At 41.2% G+C, this 22,772-nt stretch overlaps 1 protein-coding gene across 2 annotated transcripts in view; it reads left to right on the top strand.

The window, feature by feature from the left end:
* The window catches only part of slc31a1 (solute carrier family 31 member 1), a 55,442-nt gene that overhangs the window by 24,844 nt on the left and 7,826 nt on the right, over positions 1 to 22,772 (top strand). For both annotated transcript variants that reach the window (XM_048613448.1, XM_048613447.1), the window contains 2 exons: positions 14,694 to 14,855; positions 21,833 to 21,905. In XM_048613448.1, coding sequence (XP_048469405.1) covers positions 14,736 to 14,855; positions 21,833 to 21,905 — 193 coding nt within the window. In that variant the 5' untranslated portion in view covers positions 14,694 to 14,735. The remainder of the gene's footprint in view (positions 1 to 14,693; positions 14,856 to 21,832; positions 21,906 to 22,772) is intronic.

Below are 22,772 nucleotides of genomic sequence, written 5' to 3'. Positions count from 1 at the left end.
TGCTTTGGAATCATAGAAGTGGCCCACTCAACCCATCAATAATCTACAATGTTTATCTTCATTAAAGTCATCTGGCTTTATCCCACTTCCTCCTCCCCTCATTATCATCTTAATTATTCTTCTTTCGCAAGTAATTTCAAATTACACTGAAAACATTTGGTTTGCTGACAGAACTGAACAGAAAACTCAATATTCTTTTACTTGTCTATGTGAAGAACTTTTTAAAAACTATTTTGCCATGTGTGAGTCTGAATGGACAAAGGAGCGAATAGATCTATGGGTACAGCTGCACAAATCACAAACTAATGATACAGTTTAATAAGACAATTGTCTTTTTTTTTTGGGAAAAAAAATGACATGGATGTCCTTACTAGAGGGGTAAAATTGAGAAGCAGTGAAATTGTTAAAACGTGTACAGGACCTTGGTCATACCACATTTTGAATGCAGTATTTTGTCCAGTCCTGGTTTCTAGGATGTAGGGTTGCTAGTAAAGGTGTAAAAAACATTTCCAAAGTTGATGTCAGAACTAAAGTTATAAGGATCAGAAAGGATTAATTAAACCAGGTCACACTTGGCTTGAAAAGGGAAAGTTGCAGAGTGACATAATGGAATTCTTGAAAATTATTAACAAGTTTGGTAATGTAGGCATAGAAGATGTTTCCACTTACGGAGGAGTAAAAAGCAAGCATATTTGAATATAACATAGTCACCAATTGAGGTTAGGTAGCTCAGTTGGTTGGATGGCTGGTTTGCAATGCAGAGTAACTCCTGCAACGTGGGTTCAATTCCTGCACTAATTACAGAGAAGGAGAGTCCTTCAGAATCTCCCCTTACCTGTGGTAGAGAGCAGCCCTCTGTTCAGGTAGGACTATGGCGACTTCAGCCACGGGTGAATCTGATAGTGAGTTCAGGAGGTTTTTTAAGCAGAATCTGTAAATCGCAACTGGAAGTAGTAATTGAAGTGAACAATCGACATGTTTAAGGGAAGTTAGATAAATACTTGGGAAAATAAAACAGGATTTGCAGAATAGGTTCAGATGAGGAATGGGATGAGACTCATCTTGAACATAAACAGTGAGCCTGTTTGGCTGAGTGACCTGCTTCTTTGTATAGAATATAATTTTTTTGAGATTGATTTTATTGTCACTTGTACTGTGAAAGCTTTGTTTACAAGTGGTACAGGCAGATCGTAGCAAGCAAAGGATGTACAGATAAGAAAGAGCATACACATTACATTGCAGGTTACATTATTTGAGGCTAGAGTCCATTCAACAGTCTGATAACAGCCGGAAAGAACGTGTTGCTGAACCTGCCTCTGCGTGTTCAGGTTTCTGTATCTTCTGCTTGATAACAGGGTATGATGGGTCTTTGATGTTGGTCGCCTTTCTGCGGCAGAAAGCTGTGTAAATGGAGTCCATGGATGGAAGGTTGGCTTCCGTGATGGTCCGTGCTGTGCACTCCACCTTCTGTAGTTTCTTATGGTCCTGGGCAGAGCAGTTGCCATACCAGGCCGTTATGTACCCAGACAGTATGCTTTCAATGGTGCATCTGTAAAAGTTTGTGAAGGACCTTATGGACATGCCAAATTTCCTGAGCTACCTAAGGAAGAAGAGGCATTGTTGTGCCTTCTAGACTGTCACATCTACGTGGAAAGTCCAGCTCAGGTCGTCGGTCGTCGGTCGTCGGTCGTCGTCACTCTGAGGAACTTGATGCTGTTTCCCTCTCAACCTCAGTTCCATTGATGTAGGTAGGGGCGTGTTCTCCACCCTTATTTCTGAAGTCGATGATCAGTTCTTTAGGTTTGCCGATGCTGAGAGACAGATTGTTTTCATTACACCACATCACCAAGCCCTCCATCTCCCTTCTGTATTTTGACTTGTCGTTGTATGCGTCCCATTACAGTGGTGTCTTCAGCAAACTTGTAGGCGGCGTTCATTCAGAATTTGGCAACACAGTCGTAGGTGTACAGGGAGTACGTCTTGACTGTGTGTCCGCTCACCATTGGAAATGTTCTGACGCTAGTTACTTTGTAGCCCTTACTAAAATGAATAGTGGTAGGTAAATGTGTCATCACTTTCCAAACATGTACTTTCTTCACAAAATTTGTAAACAAAAACATTTAACTCAAATATTATAGAATTATTATAAAGTTATATTTGTTCCAATGAAATAGTATAGAATAGAACGTGTTGTAATAATATTTTCAAAATTTAAATGTCAAAATTTAAAAATGCCTCAATATTTTCAAAATGCATTCCATTGACTGTATTTAGAAATGAAGCCGGACCAAAGAAAGGTTGTGCCAACGTGTGAAATGGGCAGATAATTTACCCCTGTCAATGATGAGTTGACTGGTTGCTAACTAAGTGTAACAATGCCTAATTATTTTTAATCAATCTATTCAGATATATTGTGACTTTGGCCCAGAAGTAGGGACAGTCTCATTGCTCTACACAAGGTGTCATGGATGGAGTATTGGTGCTTCAGGAATGCCAATTGTGTTATGTTGCCTGTGCCCTGAGGCATGCAATTTGTTTGTCCTTCAAAGAAGACATGCTTAAGGAATGTGGATCAGCCTTAGAGTTAATGTTTACCGCCAGGAGGAGTAGTTAACTGTAACAGTTCATGTCTTTGAAACTTTTCACTTTCAACTTTGAAGTGGTGTGTGCAATGACGTGCTGTTTTCTTGTCAGTCATCAAAGTAGACTCCTGTACTGGAAATTTTGCAGTCTTGTGACTTAGAACCATAAGGAGGTTGCAGAACATTCGCTAGGATCCCTTTCTTACCTGAGTGTCTTCACTGTTATGGCATCAAGTTTGGTTCCAGGGCACATTTGCTGTTGGCTGTAGTTTCAAAATATAAACTATCCAGCTTGTCCTATCTAGAGGCACAACGATCTTTATGGTTGTTACAAAGCTACCTTGATCCTTGAGTACCTGTGGAACAACAGCAGTCAGCTGGAAATGGTAACAAAATAAGAATGAGGGGCAACAAGGTGCAGGGCTGGATGAACACAGCAGGTCAAGGGGCAGGCCATTTAGGACTGCAGTGAGGAATGTCTTCACTTAGGATGGTGAATCTTGAATTCTCTACCCTGGGTACCATATAAGGTCAGTGATTATATTCAAGAGAGTTTATAGATTTGTAGATTTTAAAGACATCAGGGGATGTGGGGATAGTTTGGGAAAATGTCAGCAGCAATCTAATTGAATGTTGGAAGCCTTGAAGGCTTATTCCTGCTCCTAGGTTCTAAAAGGGGTTGTCACAGTCACAGCAGCAGTCTACAGTGCTGGTTCTGCAATATAATATGGAGTTAACCATATAGAATCTCTACAATGTAGAAACAGGCCATTTGGCCCATCACGTCCAGACGCACCCCATTCCCTGTTACCCTGCATTTCCCATGGCCAATCCACCTAACCTGCACATCTTTGGACTGTGGGAGGAAACCGGAGCACCCGCAGGAAACTCACGCAGACACGGGGAGAATGTGCAAACTCCACACAGACAGTCACCCGAGGGTGAAATTGAACCAAGGACCCTGGCACTTTGAGGCAGCAGTGCTAACCACTGAGCCACTATACCATCCTAATGTTATAATTGTGGTAGCCCTTCCTTCTGTTCTTCAAGTTGAACAACACTTAAAAGAAGTACTGAGTGTAGCAAGGGCACAGAATACCCTCTGGTTATGAAATTTCAAAGCCCATCACCAAGAGTGACTTGCCAGCACTACTGTTGACCAAGCTGGCCAAATCCTTAAGAACAAGTCTCCTTTTAGGAATTGGTGAGCAAGTTTTTTCAAGGAAAAGTCTGCTTGACCTGGTCCTTACTACTGTACTTGGCACAGATGCATGAGCCCTTGAATGTTAGGAATGACCATTGCAAGATTCTTGCAGAGATGAAATTTTATCTTAACACTGAGACATCCTCCATCATATTGTGTGGTACTACTACCTTGCTGAATACGATAGATTCAGAACATAACCAGCAGGTCAAAACTAGGCATTAGTACCATGGGGTATGAGCCATCACGAGCAGAATACATTCAACCACTACCAACAACTTTTCTCGTTTATTCTTTTAGGCGATGTGGGCACCACTGGCAACACCAAGATTTGTTACCCATCCCAATTGCTCTTGAACTGAGTAGCTTGCTGGACCATTTCAAATGGCAATTAAAAGTCAAACATTGCTGTGAGTCTTGAGTCACTTGATTCACAGGATTGTTACAGTGCAGAGGGAGGCCATTCAGCCCATCATGTCTGCACCTGCTCATCAATCAAGCATCATTTCTTGGTGCCAATCTTTTGCTTTTTCTCTGCCCTTGAACATTTATTTCTATCCAAATAATCAATCTATCAAAGCAAAAGTAGCCTATTGGGCTTCTTGGAATGTGCCCTGTGATTCTAGAGACTGTTGGTTGTGCTGTGAACTGTGAAGCTCCTTGTGCAAGATAGAGATCTGCAGCACAGAAGTAGGTCCTTTGGTCCATTGTGTCTGCACTGGTCAAAAACAACCAATAGCTGTTACAGAAATTTAACAGAATTATCAATAGGATATTTTTTAATGGCTTTTAGAGTGCAATTCGAGGATGGGCTTTTTTTTTTTTTGATCATACCTTTTAGTTAATTTATTTGTGGTCCTTAGCCTGATGGTAGGTTGTTACAAGCTTCCCAGGCTGACTGACATAGAAATTTCTCTGCAAAGAACCCATGCAAACTTCTCGAACACTTTTGAACCCTGAACTGATTAAAAATAAGCTATTTTAAATCTGTTGATCTTCATCATGTTTGTCTTTCTTGCCTAGTTCTCTTTCTCCTGTTGCCTCTTAAAATTTATCTTGTTGCCAATCTATCTTTTTATGTGAATTATTCTATGTTGTGTAACACAGGGAATGAGGAAGAAAGTTGCAAGTGCAATGATGTCTGCAGCAATTGTAGCGAGGACGGAGGTTATTGTTGTAAAAATGTTGGGTTGTTATGATGTGGGGCCAAACAGAAACACAGGCCACATCTAAATGAGTAGGCACAAGGTTATTTGTGCAACTCAAATGGGATGATCTCAGCCGTGCTATTGAGGGAAGCCAGGTATTAGCCCACGGAGCAAGGCACAGTGGGCCGAATGGCCTTCTGTACTGTCACAATTTGATGTTTTTTTGTTTTGGGCAGTAATACATCATGCACACTAACATTGCACAATTCACAGCATCACTTTCAGAGTGGTGGGTGCATTTTTCTGCCTGTGGATAAAGTCAAGTCAGTCGAGGTTGCAAACTTCAGTGGCTGTTTTGGATAATATTGCACCAGGCTATATCTCATTTAATTAGACCTTTCACTGTGTACGTGGAAGTGCAACAAGCCAACACTGCAGATCTACTTTATATGTCTGGTTGCCAGTATGTAGCTCTGCCATTTAGTTTCCTGCTGTTACCTATGGAACATTGCCTCAGGGTGGGTGCAGATTGGTTTTTACCTACTGAGAGATCAATCACCAGCTCTGAAGTGGATAAATCAGTTTTTAAAAAAAAGTGGATGAAGCGTTATTTCTCAGCAATCCCAAGATACAGTCTGATAATTTGTCAAGCCTTTTTGCACAAGGAAGATTTACTTGCATTTTCATGCTTTGAGTTCAGTTGTGCATGAGAGATCTTTGCACAGTTAATGTGAAGTAAAGATTGCTTCCTTGAAGTTTATACTTCGAGCTGCTTTGAAATTGAGCCATCAGTCAGTGGTGGCTGTGACCCTTTTGGTTCAGACTTGCATTCCTCTCTGTGTGCTTCTGTTGAGATTTAGTGTGACGCACTGAAATAGATCCTGAAGCTGACTTAGTGTTTTCTAATTACTTTTCCCTACATTCTTCAGTTCAGAAGCATCACTATAGTAAAGAAGTGTGAGATATGCTACAAGTGACCTTGTCTAACTTTGGGGCACCTTGCTAAGAGAGGAAAAGATAATAAGACTTGAATTTTAAAAAACACCTTTCATGGATGTCCCAAAATGCTTTACAGTCAATAATGCACTTCTGAAGTCTGGTCACAGTTGTCTGGAAAGGACTAATGGGGACCACTTTGTACACAGCAAGGTTCCGTAAACTGAAGTGTGGTAATGACCGGATAATCTGTGGTTGTGATCTTGATTGAAGGATAAGTATTGATCAAGTGATGTGTAACACCCACTTGAGACCTGGAATTGATTTAACATTGCATCTGGAAGATGGCACTTCTGGCAGTTCCACACCGACTTAGTTATTGCAGTGGAATGTTAGCTCACATTTTATTCTCCTCGTGCTCTGGATTTTCTGATTCAAGGACAGATAGTTAAGTGATTCACATTGGTCAATAAAAACTAGGTGTCCACTGTTCTTCTGCATCAGAAAATAGTTCATGATGTATGTAATTAGATTAGTTCAAAGTTTGCCTACACTGGAGATAACAATTGGACTTAAAAAAAGTCTGAGTCATTTCCTAAAGGCCCCGGTTTAAATGCTTGGAAGACAACTGCAATAGAATTTGCATTATATAGCGTTCTCCAGATGTTGTGCATTCAAAAGTAGTTTTTTAAATGTAGTCTCTGTTGTAAACTTATGTGGAACAAACTCCTGCATAGATCAATGTTGGCCGGATGCAAGGAGAGCTCCATTAATCTTCATGTAGCCAGTTTTTTCTCTATCTTCACCAGAGGACAGACTTAGTTGTGAATGCCTCATTTAAACCTAAAACATTTCCACATTGTAGTTAACACTCTCAGTGTGCAGAGAAGGTTGACCAGGATGCTGCCTGGATTTGAGGGTATGAACTACAAGAGAGGCTGGAAAAACTCAGGTTGTTTTTTCCTGGAGCTGCAGAGGCTAAGGGAAGACTTGATAGATGTCTATAAAATTAGGAGATGCATAGATAGGGTTGACGGTCAGATTTTTTTTTCCCCAGAGCTGAAATGTCAAAAACTAGGAGGCATGTGGGGGTGGGGTTCAAAGGAGATATGGGGGCCAAATATTTTACACACAATGGTAGGAGTCTGGAACGCGCTGCCAGGGGTGGTGGTGAAGGCAAATACGATAGGGGTGTTTAAGAGACTTTTAGATAAGCTCATGAATATGCAAGGAATGAAGGGATATGGAACAAGGGCAGGCAGAAGGGATTACTTTAATTTGGCATCATCTTCGGTACAACATTGTGGACCAACAGGCCGTTCTGTGCTGTGCAGTTCTGTGTTCTATTTGCCCACGTTCCTGGAGTGGGATTTGAACACACCAACTTCTGAATCAGGCAGGCATACTACCTCTGAACAAAGGCTGAATGCCCATTTGTGTTTTTTTTTATTTGTTCATTGAAAGTGGACGTCGTTGGCTAGGTCAGCATTTATTGTCCAGAGGGCAGTAATAAGAGGCAATCATATTGCAGTGGGTCTGGAGTTACATGTAAGCCTGACCAGGCTATGGACAGCAGTTTCCTTCCATAATGGGCATTAATGAACCAGATGGGTTTTCCCCCCAGTTGACAATAGTTTAGTAGTCATCATTAGACTCTTAATTCCAGATTTTCTGTTTTGAATACAAACGTCATCGGCTATTATGGGATTCAAACCCTGGTCCCCAGACATTATCTGGAACTCTGGATTAATAAAAACCGAAAGAACTGCGGATGCTGTAAATCAGGAACAAAAACAAAGTTGGTGGAAAAGCTCAGCAGGTCTGGCAGCATCTGTGAAGGAGAAAACTGAGTTAACGTTTCGGGTCCAGTGACCCTTCCTCAGAACATTCTGAGGAAGGGTCACCGGACCCGAATCGTTAACTCTGGATTAATAGTCTAGGCATAATACCACTAGTCCAAAACCTTCCCTGTACAGAAGATAAATGGGCCCGAGGGGAGGGAATGATACCAGAGCCTCATGTCCCTCAATTTGTGTATAAACAAGTTCCAATAGGGATCATTGTAGAGTGACCAAAAGTAGATTCCTCAGTTAATTTTCGCCTCCTCACCTTGGTTTGGATGAGGTGAATTGTAGAACCTTGGCTGTTGCTGCATTTGCACTTATTTAACTCGGAGCAGAGGTTAAAAATTCTGAATACCACATTGTTTATTTGCTTGGTCGTCCGCGAATGTTGGATTGAATTTTCTCTCAAAATTCTGCTACTGTCAGACTACCATAAAGCACTTTCAAACCATCTGTTTGTTTTCCATTTCCAGTATAAGCCAGTTAGTGTAATCCAGTGGCTGTAAAATGATGTAAGATGTTCTGAGATTGTGAAGAGTGTGATAGAAATGCAAACCTATTTTCTCAATTCGTTTGAATTGTGCTACTTGACTCGTCATGTGGCCTATATAATATTTCATCATTTGCTGCAAGGCTTTTTATTTTCATAATTATATTTTTGTTTGGTGATCAGTTTGTTTAAAAAATAATTTTTTGCACAAGCACTGTGCACCTGTATGCAGAGCATGGACATTCCAAAGGCTTCACTTGGGGAAGTTTTGATATTGACTCAGAATCCTTGGACAAATTCATCCAAGACTGCTAGCATGACCAAATAAAACTCTGCGGCCTTTTTCAGAATCAATTTCATGTTGGAAGCAGAGAGAGAACTTGAAGCAGAGCGAAAGAGAACTTGAAGAAGTCAGTTACTTGTCTGAAACTTTGTGTGCTGTACCCTATCCTACTGCAGCAGAACTTTCTGGACACAATTAGCCTTAGCAGTAACTTGGACATCACCGCAACTCTTAACAAACATCCCAGACAATAAACATGATCACCTTTGCCTCGAAAAATTAACAATGAGAGTTTACTTTTTACAGCTGTGCAGTGTTCATCCTTGAGTGCATAGATAAGTTTACAGCAGTCACTAAAAACACACCCAAAAATGTAGGGTTACTGAAAAACAGGAGGCTATGTTGGTCAGAGAAGAGACAGAGGAAAGATTTAAAATTGGAAAAGTAACAAGATGGTTGATCTTTGAAGTGATGAAGAAATGAATCTGGATGATTAAAGCAGCATTTTTACATTCAATGACTACAGCCTCATTGACTATTAGTCAATAATTTCTTCAGCCATTCCTCTGACTGTCAATAGCAAATTGACAGTCCAAATCCTAAAGTCTATACGAGATGGCTGTATTTGATTCTGTCGTCACGTGATATCCAAGGTAAAGTGCCTTCAGCGGTATCACTGAATTGACTACTTCTCTTTCCTCCCTCACTCCTGAGGTACAAGTTTCTTGAAGTTAACATAGAATCTATCCACACTAAAATAAACCAACAGCACAGACCATAATTTGAACCCAGGGTTTTATCTAGCCTCTGTTTCCATACTTTGTTTGGCAATCCATTAAATTCTTAGCCATAAGAGAGCTGTTGTAAAAGTTCTAAGCCTAGATGGTACATCCCATGGTGTGTCAATGTGTGTTATTATACAATATTCGTCTTTTGGATGGGATGTCAATCCAAGAACCTGAGTGTCTTCTCTGTCGGCTGTGAAAACTCCTTGGCACACCAGCAGAGTTCTCCTTGGTGTTCTGACTAATATTTATCTTTCTTCAATGTTACTGAGCAAGATAGTCTGCTTGTTACCTCATTACTGTTTGTAGGACCTTACTGTCTGACTACTGTATATCCTACATTGTACCAACGATTTGCATTTGAAGTACTTAATTGGAATTAGAAAGCCTTGGGGGTGTTCTGAGTTCATGAAAGGTGCCAAGTAAATGCAAGCTTTCTTCTTTGCATGGATTATGAATGTGTGCCTTAACCTTGTTGTGTCTCTGTTGTCAATGGTTGTGTTTTCCTTCTTAGTGACTAAATGTCAACTAAATAGATTAACAATAGTGCATGTGACTAAACTGGGGCTGCTATGACTGCACCCCTGGCAAGTCAGTTATTTCTATTATATGGTATCATGAAGAAAATGAATATAAAGCACTCCCAATCTTCAGGAAAACAATAGAAGGTAGACACACCAAAGCATGGAACGCTGAACGTGTCATTGAATGGTGACCACCTTGCATCGGTCAAGGAACTAAGAGAAGCTTGATCATGTCATGCTAACTAAAATACCCAGTAATATAATAAAACTAGCTACTGTAAAAGTGAAATGGAGCTGCTTTTTTGAAACGTGAAAAATTTGGTCAAGCTTAAAAGCGTGTTTCAGATAAACCATGCGCAAGTGGAAAGGTCATGGATTAAAATTAACAACTTTGGTTGTTTCTCGTTCTCGTAATTGCCAGGAAACACAATTGTTTAGAACCTGTTTCTGCATTCTCTGGCCAGTGCCACAATCAAATGAACTGATTTGCTCTGATCATAATGTTGCTCAATTCAATTTGTGCTTCCCACTATCTCCTAAAACCTAATTTAACTTCAAATTTCAAGATGAGCTTTGAGGCCCAGAGGCTATTCCCATCTAGCTGAACAGATGAATCATTGCCAATTAACTGCATTAGAAGGATTAAAAAAACTCAGTTTGGATCAGATTAAAAGATTATCCTGTGTTCTTAACTCAATACATAAAATCTGATTAGGAAGTGGGAGGGTTTGTCATAGAATCATAGAATGATACAATGATTCTGTGACAAACCCTCCCACATTTGTCTGTGTCAAGTTTGTGGGTGACTGGAGTAAGCTAAATTATGGCATTAAGTGTTTCTGTAATTTATATAAATTTACAGCATGACTTTGTAGATAATGCAAACCTTGATTTCGGGCACATTTGCCAGTAGGAAATGTGAACACAACTGATCTTTAGAGTCATAGAGGTCTATAGCATGAAACAGGCCCTTTGGCCCAAGTTGCCCAGTTTTCACAATTTAAACTAGTTCCATATGCATGCATTTGGTCCTTGCCCCTCCCAACTTGCCCCTCCCAACTTGCCCCTCCCAACTTGCCCCTCCCAACTTGTCTCATCCATGTACCTGTCTGAATGTTTCTTAAATGACGAAGTTGTACTCGGTTCGACAACTACCTGTGGCAGCATATTCCAGACACTCCCTATCCTCTTAAACCTATGCCCTCTCGTTTTAGAAAAGCTATCCACTATCTACCTTATCTATGCCTCTCATGATTTTATATACCTCTATAAGGTTACCCCACGGTCTCCTATGCTCCAGAGGAAACAGTTCCCGCCTATCCAACCTCCCCATATAACTCAAACCTTCCAGTCCACGTAGACTCCTAATAAATCTAATAAGAACAAAGAACAATGCAGCACAGGAACAGCCCTTTTGGCCCTCCAACCCTGCACTGATACATTTTGCCCTTCCATACTAAAACTGTCTTCACTTGCAGGATCTGTATCCCTCTATTCCCTTCCTATTCATGTATTTGTCCAGGTGCTTTTTGAATGCTGCTATTGTCTGCTTCCATCTCCTCTTCTGGCAGCGCGTTCCAGGCACTCACCACCCTTTGTGTGAAAAACTTGTCTCAAACATCTCCTCTAAACTACCCACACCCCGCCTCAAACCCCAACACCTTGAACCTGTCTCTCCTAGTAATTGACTCGTCCACCCTGGGAAAAAGCCTCATACTTTCCATACTTTACCTTGGCTCATTGTGCCAGTTCAGTAAGTGTAAAACAAATATATTACACATCAGTGTCAGTCATGGCTCAGTTGGTAGTACTTTCAACTCCATGCCTTAATAGGTGGTTCAAATCTCATTCCAGGGATTGAATGTAATACGTGAGGCTGACATTGTACTGCTCTGGTTTGGAATGGAAGATTAAATCAAGCTTTATATGCCCTCTTGGATGTGTGAGATTCCATTGGACTAGTTTGAAGAAGACCTGGCGAAATTCTTCTTGGTGTAATAGCCTATTGTCGTCATTGATTGTCTCCCAATTCATCGATAATGTCTACTTATGGGTGCAGGTTTTGCAATGAGTTTTCATGATGCAACAGCCCAATTCTTGGCCTTTGACATCTTTTGGCACATGGAGCAAGATGTCTTACGAGGGCTCAGAAGTGCAGGGTTTGCTCTCTCTACTTTTCTGTTGCTGCTGTGCCTCATCATTCATGCCTTAGATCATGCAGTTTGATGAACAAGTTGATGGCATTCTGAAGAATTGTTAACAAGCTTCTCCTAGTCATTAAGTTTGGTGCGGAGAGTATTGATGTGAGCAAAAGGCTATCTGTTTTGAAGATTTCAGCTGGAATATAATTGGGGCTGCAGTTCTGGTTGTTTTTAATTTAGAATCATGGAATCTCTGCAGAGACCATTCAGCCCATGGAGTCTGCACCAACTCCTGAATAACAACCCCCCACCCCATCCCTGAAACCCCACATGGGGCTTTTACCGTGGCTAACCCACCTAATCTGTACATCCTTGGACACTACAGGGAAATTTTTAGCATGGTCAATCCACCTAACCTGAACATCTTTTCCAGGCTCCTCTTCATCACGAACTTGCAATCTCTTTACACAATCAATCTGCCATCAGGATGGTCTCAGAGCTCTCGCTGCTTCCTGTTTCTAAAGAAAAAGGCCTAACCCGTCTCCATCCACCACCACCCTTGTCTGCTTGGCCAAACTTGTTCTCACTTTGAAAAACTACTCCTTTTAACTCCCATCACTTTTCTGACCCATCTCCTGCACTTCAGCCCTCTCCCCTTTTCCCTCCCACAATACCGGTAGGGACCCCTGGTCCTCACTTACCACCCCACCAGTATCCTATTCCAAAGGATTATCAGCCTCCATTTCTACCACCTCTGGTGGAATGCCACCACCAAACACATTCCCCTCCTCTCCCTTGTCAGCCTTCCACAGGGATTGTTCTTTCTGGGGTACCTTCATCCACTCCTCCTTCACTCCCAATGCCTCCCCACACCTCCATGGGATCTTCCCATGCAGTCGCAGAAATTGTAACACCTGCCCATTTACTTCCCTCCTCACTATCCAAGGTCCCAGACACACTTGCCAGGAAGCACCAATTTACCTGTACTTCACTCTATCTCCTACTGTATTTGCTGCTCCCCTGTGCTCCCCACTATGTTGGGGAGATGGAACACAGACTGGGTGACCACTTTGGAGAGCACCTATTTTCTGGGTGCAAAAATGACCCTGACCTTCCTGTTGTATGCCACATCAACACATGTTGCACCATGTTCCCTGGCCAACATTTCTGTCTTGGGCTTACTGCAGTGCTCCAGCTAAGCTCACTGCAAGTTGCAAAAACAGCATCTCATTTTCCGCTTGGAAACCCTGTAACCTTTGGGACTCAATATCAAGTTTAATAATTTTTAGGGCCTGACCACCTTTTCTCATGTCCTCACCCGAATCTCCACGCACCAGGCCTTGTCATCATGTGGGCTGCTACCACACACAATCCAGTGTCAGCCACTAATGTCCCCCGTTAGCAGTTATTCATGCCCCCAGGCCGTTACCCAATCCTTCGTCGGCCCAATTGTTGTTCTCTCTCTAAGGGCTCCATTTCCACCATTTTTCATTCCTCCCCTCACCCAATCTTCAGCATATATACCAATCTTTTCCTAGCTACTGTCAGCTCTGAAGAAAAGTCACTGGACGTGAAATGTTACCTCTGCTTTGTCTCCACGGATGCTGCCAGACTTGCTGAGTTTTACCAGAAATTTGTTTCTGTTTCAGATCTCCAGTATCTGCAGTTTTTTTTGTTTTATTTTTGCATTTTCAGTGCTTGCATGTTGTACAGTGAGTATTAAATCAAAGTTATGAATTGTAAAAGTCCATTTGTCCCATTTGAAACTCATCCTTCCAGCACATTAACTCTGATCATAGTACCCAACCACGTTTGGGAGATTCCTTATGTCTATCCATTAGTAATAGTAAGAAAAACAACTGGATAGACTATTGAACACAGAAATAGTTCATTCACCTTGTAGTGTTTATTCTCCACTTGTCCTCCAATCCTATCATACCTAACTTTTATTAAGATACCCTCAATTCCTTTAACCCTGTATTTACCTAGTTTTCCCCTTAAATGTATCTAGACTATTTTCCTCAAGTGCCCGCTGGGGCAGTGAGTTGCATATTTTCACCACACTCAATCAAGATGTTTCTTCTGAATTACTTGTTTGATTTCTTTATATTAATGGCCTCTAATTTTGCTTTCCCTGCAAGCTGAAACACTAAGTGCTGATATTTATTTTCAGTAAATCTGCCCTGAAAGTTATTTCTTTCCTTTGTATTTGTATCTGTTGCTTCTTCATTCCACTCACTATTTCAGCCCCTCTAATTCCACCCTGTCTTCCCATTCTGTCTCTCCTTAGCTCCTCCGCTCCCCCTTCATGTCCCCTGGACCCATCACAGTCTGACCCCTAAACTCTCTCCACCCCAGCACCCTTTCACAAACTACCCCACTTGATCGCTCTACTTTTTCTGTCTCTTGCTTTCATTTCTTCACCTTATTCCTGGTAAAAGGTTAAATATTTTGCTTCCAATGCCTTCTGCTAGAAATATATTGTGCATTCTAACATGGCGCAGTGTACTCTAGGTGTAATTTGATCAGTGCCTTGTAGAACAACAACATACTGTTAGTTAGTTTTAATTAATCTATTACAACACTCATGATCAACTTTTTTTTAAAATGCTGGTTTTGTTCCAAAACATCATTTGGTGCAAATCCATCTCTGCAATCGATCTGGAGCATAGATGACCTGCCCCTATTTTGGGCCAATTTGGTGCATGCTTTACATCCAGCCAGGGAAATCTAATGATGTTTGTTTCTCTTTCCAGACCCTTATAGAGCATCTTGGACTCATTTTCTCCACCACTACAATGAATATGTCAATGGATGACAGCAGCCATCACAGCATGACAATGAGCTCGGACAGCCACGCTCACCACTTGTCAACATCTGCTCCAGGCCATGATCATGGCTCTAGTGGCATGATGATGGTAAGGTTTCTTTCTTACCCATATGTTTTAGGATCTACATCAACTCCCACCTAGCCTTGACTAAATAGCAAGTTGGTGGGATTCGAAATTCCTTGTGTGGTTCTAGGTGAGTGGAGGATGCTCATTTTATTTGGGAAATGGAATAATGTGATCCTTGTGTTCAATTTAGGCACCATTTTGTTTCGAGTTGGATCCTCCTTATCATTAAGATAAGTGACTAGGTGCCTAGTGAGTCATGGAGCAGCTGTTTGTGTGATGTGAGGAACAGTTCATGTTGCTGACAGTTACAGTCACTGTGTTTTTGATCTTAATTTTCAGCATAGAATCATAATCCCTACAGTATGGAAGCAGGCCCTTCAGCCCATCGAGTCCACACTAATCTTCTAAAGGGTATCCCACCAACCCTATCCCTATAAGCCTGTACTTCCCATGGCCAATCCACGTAGCCTGCATATCCTTGGACTGTGTGAGGAAACTGCAGCATCCGGAGGAACTCAATACTTACATGGGCAGAATGCACAAACTCCACACGGACAGTTGTCCGAGGATGGAATCGAACCTGGGTCCTTGGTACCGTGAGGCAGCAGTGCTAACCACTGTGCCACATAGTTCGAAGTGCCTTTTTGGCTGCTGTAAGAATTCCGATTACTAATTGTTTAAAATTTAAATGTTGGTACTTAAAAACTGCTAATAAGTGCATATTTGCTGACCTGCCTGAAAGTTGCTTTCTGTCTTGCCCGCATTGAGGGGGGCAAAAGCTTAAGAGATTTCTGATTAAATTGAGTGCACCAGTGAGAGGGAGATGTGAAGTGGAGGAAAGGCTAAGAATGGGACTGAACAAATCGCTGTTTCACATGCCATTTGGGAATACAGCATGATAAATCAGATGATAGTTTCCAACTTAACTGCTGCAGTAATTCCCCTCCGATGGGGTTCTGACTTGCTCCCAAACTGCTGGAGGGTCACTCTTTCACAAAATCAAATGTTCACCTCCCTTTTTCGTGTGCAAATTGTACTGTGATCCTTGATTATTGTTGGTCTTTCTCTTGCTTGTGGTGATTAACCGATCATTGAGCCTCATGCATACTGAGGTTGTAGTTTTCAATTTAAAACATACATTCTGGGGGCAATGCCCATTATAAAAATTAAGGAAAAGTAAAGTTATGTGGTTTTCAGAATGACAGTCTGATCCTCGATGCAAGATTAAAGGTTCCTGGAGGTGGGTAGACAGTTACCTTTCTTTTCCTCACAACATGTATCCGTTGCATTGAGTTGTTTGTTGTGCTGTTTGTACCATTGTAACCCAAGACTGTCAGGGAGTGACTTCCCTGAGTCCTGCTGAGAATGGTTGGCAGTAATCTCTGGACAGGTCATCTGCAATCATGAAAAAAATACCTAAAAGACCACTCAGAGGACAATAGTATACCTGTTTTAAAGAAAAGGTTGGTTTTTATCTGTGGATTCTAAACAATTTCATGAAGGTGAATTTCACCTGGCAATAAAACTGACAAAGGGGAAAAGAAAGTATAGGTACTGCAAAATCTGAGACATAGAAAATACTGGAAACTGTCACAGGTCAGGCAGCATATTTGGAGGAAATAGAAGAGTCAGTGTTTCAATTGTGCATCTTTCATCAGTGATTCCAGCACTTTGTGTTTCTGTTAGTTATTCTCGGATCTTTGCTGACACTGAGATTGGTTGCTGTCAGCTGTGAAAACCACAACCATTTCTTAAAAGAGACCAGTAACCGTGGACTTTAGTGTGTGGAAGACAGAGTGCTGTTCATAACGGCAACCTCTTTCCAAATGTCAGTTGTCCAGTCATTCACCTCGTCAGTGTCCCATATTCCATCCTTGATAAACTTGAGTCTGACCAAATCTTTGTTGTCTAAACACCAACTCACACCGATTCCCATTCACTCATTCTCCTGTGCCCTCAGACTTGTACTGAGCTTCAGGTTTGGCCATGTCTTGATTTTAGAATTCTCATCCTAGTTTAAAAATCTTTACATGATCTCATTCTTCCCTATCTCTGTAGTCTCCTGCAGCCTTACAACCTCAGCTACATGAACTTCTCCCACTCAGGCCCTTTATGTATCCCTGATTTTAATTATTTTGACACTTTCTTGAATGGAATTGAATCAAATTGTTCATTGTCACGTGTATTCAATGTAAAAATACAGTGAAAACTGTGTACCTTCACCATACATACATGGCGCCATTCACATTTACTTAGGTTATTTTTCTCCTAATCTTATTCTAAGAGAGTCTAAGTTTCCTCGCAGTCCCGCTCCGGGTTTTCCAGCCCACACCATGCTTCCGCCAGCGTCCCACTTTGGACTGCCTCACTGGCCCACTTGCGGCTATACCTTCAGCTGTCAAGGCTTTAAAACTCTGGCATTTCCTTTCTGAACCTTTTAAGGTACCCCTCAAAAACCTAATATTTTGACCAAATATTTGTTTGTCTGCCCTAATATCTCCTACGTGGCTGATTGCTAAAATTTATTTGATAATGCTTTACTGAGAAATGCCTTGGGTTATTTTACAATGATGAGGGTGCATTATGAATACAGATTGTTCTGGTAACCGCGGAGAAATACATAGAAAGTACATCATGGAAATAGGCTGCTCAGTTCATCCAGTCCATATTGGTGTTTGTCCTCATGCCATGTTCCCACCCTGTTCCTTTTTTGTAAGTTAGTTCAGCCTCAACTCCATTTTTTTTGTTCGTGGGATGTAGGTATTGTTGGAAAGACTAGCATTCATTACCCTTCCAAATTGCCCTGGAGAAAGGGAGCTGCCTCTAAGAATGCTGCAGTCCTTAGGGTGTAGGTACACCCACATATAGTTTGGAAGGGAGTTCCAGGATTTTGATCCAGCAGTAAGTGGAGGAACCGCAATGTAGTTCTGTGTAGGATCAAGTGACTTTGAGGGGAACTTGTGGGTGGTGGCGCTCACCTGTGTCTGCTGGCCTCACTCTTTCAGGCAGCAGAGGTTGTGGTATTAAGGTACTATTGAAGGAGCCTTCAGGTTAAGTAATTGTTGTTGGTTTTGGGCACCACACTTCAGGATGGATGAGAAGGCATTGAAGAGGTTTCAGGGATGAGGAATTAAAAACGATGGAAATGGATGGAAACAGTTCCGGTTATTCTCCTTCATGAAGAGTTAGTTCAGAGGAGAATTGTTAGCGATGATAAAAATGATGAGAAATTTAGATAGAATAGATAAAGAGTAACTCTTTCTGTTGCTAAAAGATTCGAGAACCAGAGGACACTGATTTAAAGTGAAATGCAGAATAACCAACAGTAATGAGAGGAGAATCATTTTTATGCAGCATGTGGTTAGGATCTGAATGCACTGGCTGATATTTGATGGAGGCAGATTCAGTTATGGCTTTGAAAAAGGGATTTGGATAATTGTCTGAAGAGAACACTTGCCTGGGCTAAACTAAAAGGACTATATGATGTTGATTTGGACAGAGTTTGCACAGACACAAAGGGCTGAAGAGCCTCATCCTATGCTGTAACAATTATTTGACTGTAAATTCTAGTCACTTGTTGTGAAGCTTTATATTCTCATCCTTTTCATAGGTATTCTACTATAACTGCTTTCATAACATTTCTGATTGATAAGAATGGAAAATGCCCTTTAGCTAGGCTTACTAAAAGTAAAAAAGGTTGTTAAAAGTACTTGGTCTGCTGAAATACTCGTGGTTGTGGGTACAGTGGAAATGGGATTCTGTTTGTCAATATTTTAGGTGAGATCCTGTTATACAATTGGTGTATAGAAGGACTGATTTTTATAAACCTCTGTAAGGTCATCATTCACTCCAGTGGAAAAAGCCCCAGTCTGACCAGCCTATCTTTATAACTCAAACCCTTCCATTCCCAACAACATCCTAGTAAATCTTTCCTGAACCCCCTCCAATGTAATAATATTCTTCCTGTAGCAGGGTGACCAGACTGTAAACTGTACTCCAGAAGAGGCCTCACCAACGTCTTGTACAATCTCAATATGACATCCCAACTCCTGTACTCAAAGGACTGAGCAACGAAGGCAAGCGTGCTAAACGCCCTCTTAACCACATTTACATGTGACGCAAATTTCAAAGAATTATTTACCTAAAGCCCTACATCTGTCTGTTCTACAACATTACCCAGGGTCCTACCATTAATTGTATAAGTTCTGCCCTTGTTTGTTTTACCAAAATGCAGTACCTTGGATTTATCCAAATTAAAGTCCATTTACCACTCCTCAGCCCATTGACCCATTGATCAAGATCTCCTTGTAATCTTAAATAACTTTCTTCACTGTATACCATACCACCAATTTTGGCATCATCTGCAAATTTATTAACCACGTCTCCTAAATTTTCATCTAAATTGTTTATGTAAATGAAAACAAAAGTGGACCCAATACCGATCCCTGTGGAACACTGCTGGTCACAGGCCTCCTGTCCAAAAAACAACCCTCCACCACCACCCTCTGTCTCCTGCTGTAAAGCTGATTTTGTGTCCAATTAGCAAGCTCTCCCTGAATCTCATGTGATCTAACTTTAATTAGTCCACCATGCGGAACCTTGTCAAAGGCTTTACTAAAGTCCAAGTGAACAACATCCACCGTTCTGCCCTCATCAGTCTTTTTTGTTATCTCCTCTGAAAAACTCAATCAAGTTTGTGAGACATGATTTCCCTCACACACAGCCATGCTGACTATCCAAAATCAGTTCTGCTTCTCTAAATGCATATAAATCCCACCTTTCAGAATCACCTCCAACAACGTAACCACCATTGATGTCAGACTCAGGTCTACAGTTGCCAGGCTTCTCCTTACAACCTTTCTTAAATAGTGGCACAACATTTAGCCACCCTCCAGTCCTGCGGCACCTCACCTGTGGTTATGGATGATACAAATATCTCTGCTAGGGGCCCTGCAATTTCTTTCCTAACTTCCCACAACATCCTGGGATACACTTGATCAGGTCCAAGGATTTATACACCTTTGTTTTCAAAGACCTTCAGCACTTTCCCCTCTGTAATGTGAACTGTTTTCAAAACATCAATATTTATTTCCCCAAGTTCTCTAGACTCCATTTCTTTTCCACTGTGAAAGCTGATGCAAAATATTTATTTAGTATCTCTGTCATCTCCAGAGGTTCAACACATAGATGACCTCATAAGGGGCATGGATATGGTGAATAATATGGGTCTTTTCCCTAGAGTGGGGAGCGTTCAGGACTAGGGGGGCATATTTGTATGGTGAGAGGAGAAAGGTTTGAAAAGGACATGAAGGGCAACTTTTTTTACACTGTAGTTCATGTGTGGAATGAACTGCCAGAGGAAGTCTTGCATGTGGGTACAGTTACAACATTTAAAAGACATTTAGATAGGTACATGAATAGGCAGAGTTTGGAGGGATATGGGCCAAACACAGACAAGTGGGACTAGTTTGACTTGGGAACATGGTCAGTGTGGATTATAGATAATCATAGATTATATAGATAATCATTCATTGTGAGATAATGCACAATTTGCATTAAAGTGTCAGTGAGAAAAGATGATGAATCGATCTTGCTGGCTTGAAACAAGTGCTATTGATAAAAGTAATCTTTAAAATTAATTGGATAGATGTAGTCACCAACTGTTGGATTGCTCTACAAAAACTAATTTGTGGTATAGAACACTGGTTTAACATCAGCTGCAGTATTGTGCTGTTGTGACTACCACATTTTGGGAAGGTTGTGAAGGCATTACACAGGGTACAGAAATAATTTACAAGAATAGGTCCAGGGATATGGTGCTTCAGTTTAGTATATAGATTGCAGAGGTGAGGATTGTTCTCCTTGGGAAGAGCAGGTTAAAAGACATTTGTTTGATGTCTTCAAAATCATGAAGGTCTGGACAGAGTACTGTGGGCTGAATGGCCTCTTCCTATGCTGTAACTAAGCTATGATTTTATTTAAGAGGAAATTGTTTGGGGTCTTAGAAGGGAAATAGCTTGCAATGTCATTCCAATGTTAAGGTCTCCTTAATGGCACATGCAGTCAACTTCTGGCTTTATGTCAAGGCCAGTAGTCATTCTCATTTCACCTGTGGAGTTCAGCTGTTTGTCCATGTTTGGACCAAGCTTATAATGAGGAAAGAAACTGAGTGGCCCTGGCAGAACGCAAACTGAGCGTCACTGAGGAGGTTATTACTAAGTAAGTGTCATTAGATAGCACTGTGGATGATACTCTCGCTTGTCAAAGTGATGGAAGGTAAAGTAGATGGAAAGGTAATTGACCAGGTTGCATTTGTCCTGCTTTTTGTGGTCAGGACATGTCTAGGCAATTTTCCACATTGTTGGGTAAATGCCAATGGTGTAGCTGTACTAGAACAGCATGGCTCAGGGTATGGCAAGTTTTGGAGCACAAGGTATTCAGTACTATTACTATAATGTTGTCATCAGGGCCCAATGCCTTTGCAGTGTCCAATACCTTCAGCTGTTTCTTTGTCACATGGAGTGATCGAGTTGGCTGAAGATTGGCATCTGTGATGCTGTGGATCCTTGGAGGAGGCCAAGTTGGATTATCCACTTAGCACTTCAGCCTGAGAGATGCAAATTCTTTGGGCTCAGCTTTTGCACCGATATCATTGAGGATGGTGATATTGTGTAGCCACCTCCTAACTGTTAATCGTTCATTTGTCCAGTCCCATTAATTGTATATTAATTATGTTTAATTGTGTGCAAATAATGAGAATTCACTGGTGCTTATCTCAACTAGTTGGTTAGAAGGTGCATATTTGTAATATGTATATCTGTAAATAAATGCTTATAAAACCCCACAGATTTTTTTTCCAATTCTACTTTCCACCATCTGGCTTCTGGAACACAATATTGTTACTTTACCATGTTTGGGATGTTGCAGGAGTGATAGCAGTTTGAATGTTTAGCTGGATTTTGTGGTTGCAATCTCATCTGAATTCCTTTATCCCTCAGCAAATGACCTTCTACTTTGGGTATAAGAAAGTGGAGCTGCTCTTCCCCGGGCTAGTGATCAACTCAGTTGGAGGTGAGTACTGACATCACGGCAGTTCAGAGGCCATGATCTGCAGCTGGAGACTCGAGCAACACTCCTTACATTTACATAGAGTCTTTTAACACAGTTATTGGCCCAAGACACTTTAAGAATAATTAATAAACAAAATTTGGCAGAGCCCTGAAAGAGATATTAGGACAGCTTATCAAAAGGTTTAGCAATTCTGTAGGTTTTAAGGAGCATCTTAAAGGAGGATGGAGGGGCTCAGGTGTCCAGGGAAGCAATTCCAGAATTTGGAGCCCAGGCATCAGTAGACACAGCTACCATTGATATTGGCAATTAAAATATAGGAGCCAAGAGAGCTCAGAATTGTAGATGGAGAACATAGAGATCTTGATAATGTTGGGTTAGAGGAGATGACAAAATGGGGAAGAGGAAGGACTTGGGTGTAATTTGAACACAAGGGAATTTCATATTCAAAGTAATGCTAGTTTGGGAGAGATTAATGAAGTCTAACACCCAGCTGGTTTGGAAAATGTTGAAGCTTGTGTGGCAGGACATCCCAAACTGTGTGTCAGGTCAAAGACAAGATTCTGGGATTATGAGCTCTGAACCAGATGTTGTGGAGTGCTGATCAATGTTAACCTCTGTGAGACCCTTTTAAATCCTCATTGTTTTTTAATAGTGGACTGCAGTTATATAGGGATTTGTTGAAACCACATCTAGAGTTCTGTCTATAGTTTTGGATTCCCTACATTAGAAAGGAGGTGCATTTAGTGAGTAAAATGAAGGTTCTCTAGGTAGATTTTTGAGATGATAAGATTGTCCTATCAGGAGAGTTTGAGTACATTGGGTTTATATTCTCTGTCATTTAGAAGAACAAGAGGTGGTCTGAAAGTA

Source organism: Rhincodon typus, chromosome 28 (assembly GCF_021869965.1).
Source record: "Rhincodon typus isolate 14 chromosome 28, sRhiTyp1.1, whole genome shotgun sequence".
In the NCBI taxonomy this organism is placed as follows: domain Eukaryota; kingdom Metazoa; phylum Chordata; class Chondrichthyes; order Orectolobiformes; family Rhincodontidae; genus Rhincodon; species Rhincodon typus.
This window is presented reverse-complemented; position numbering and strand designations above follow the sequence as displayed.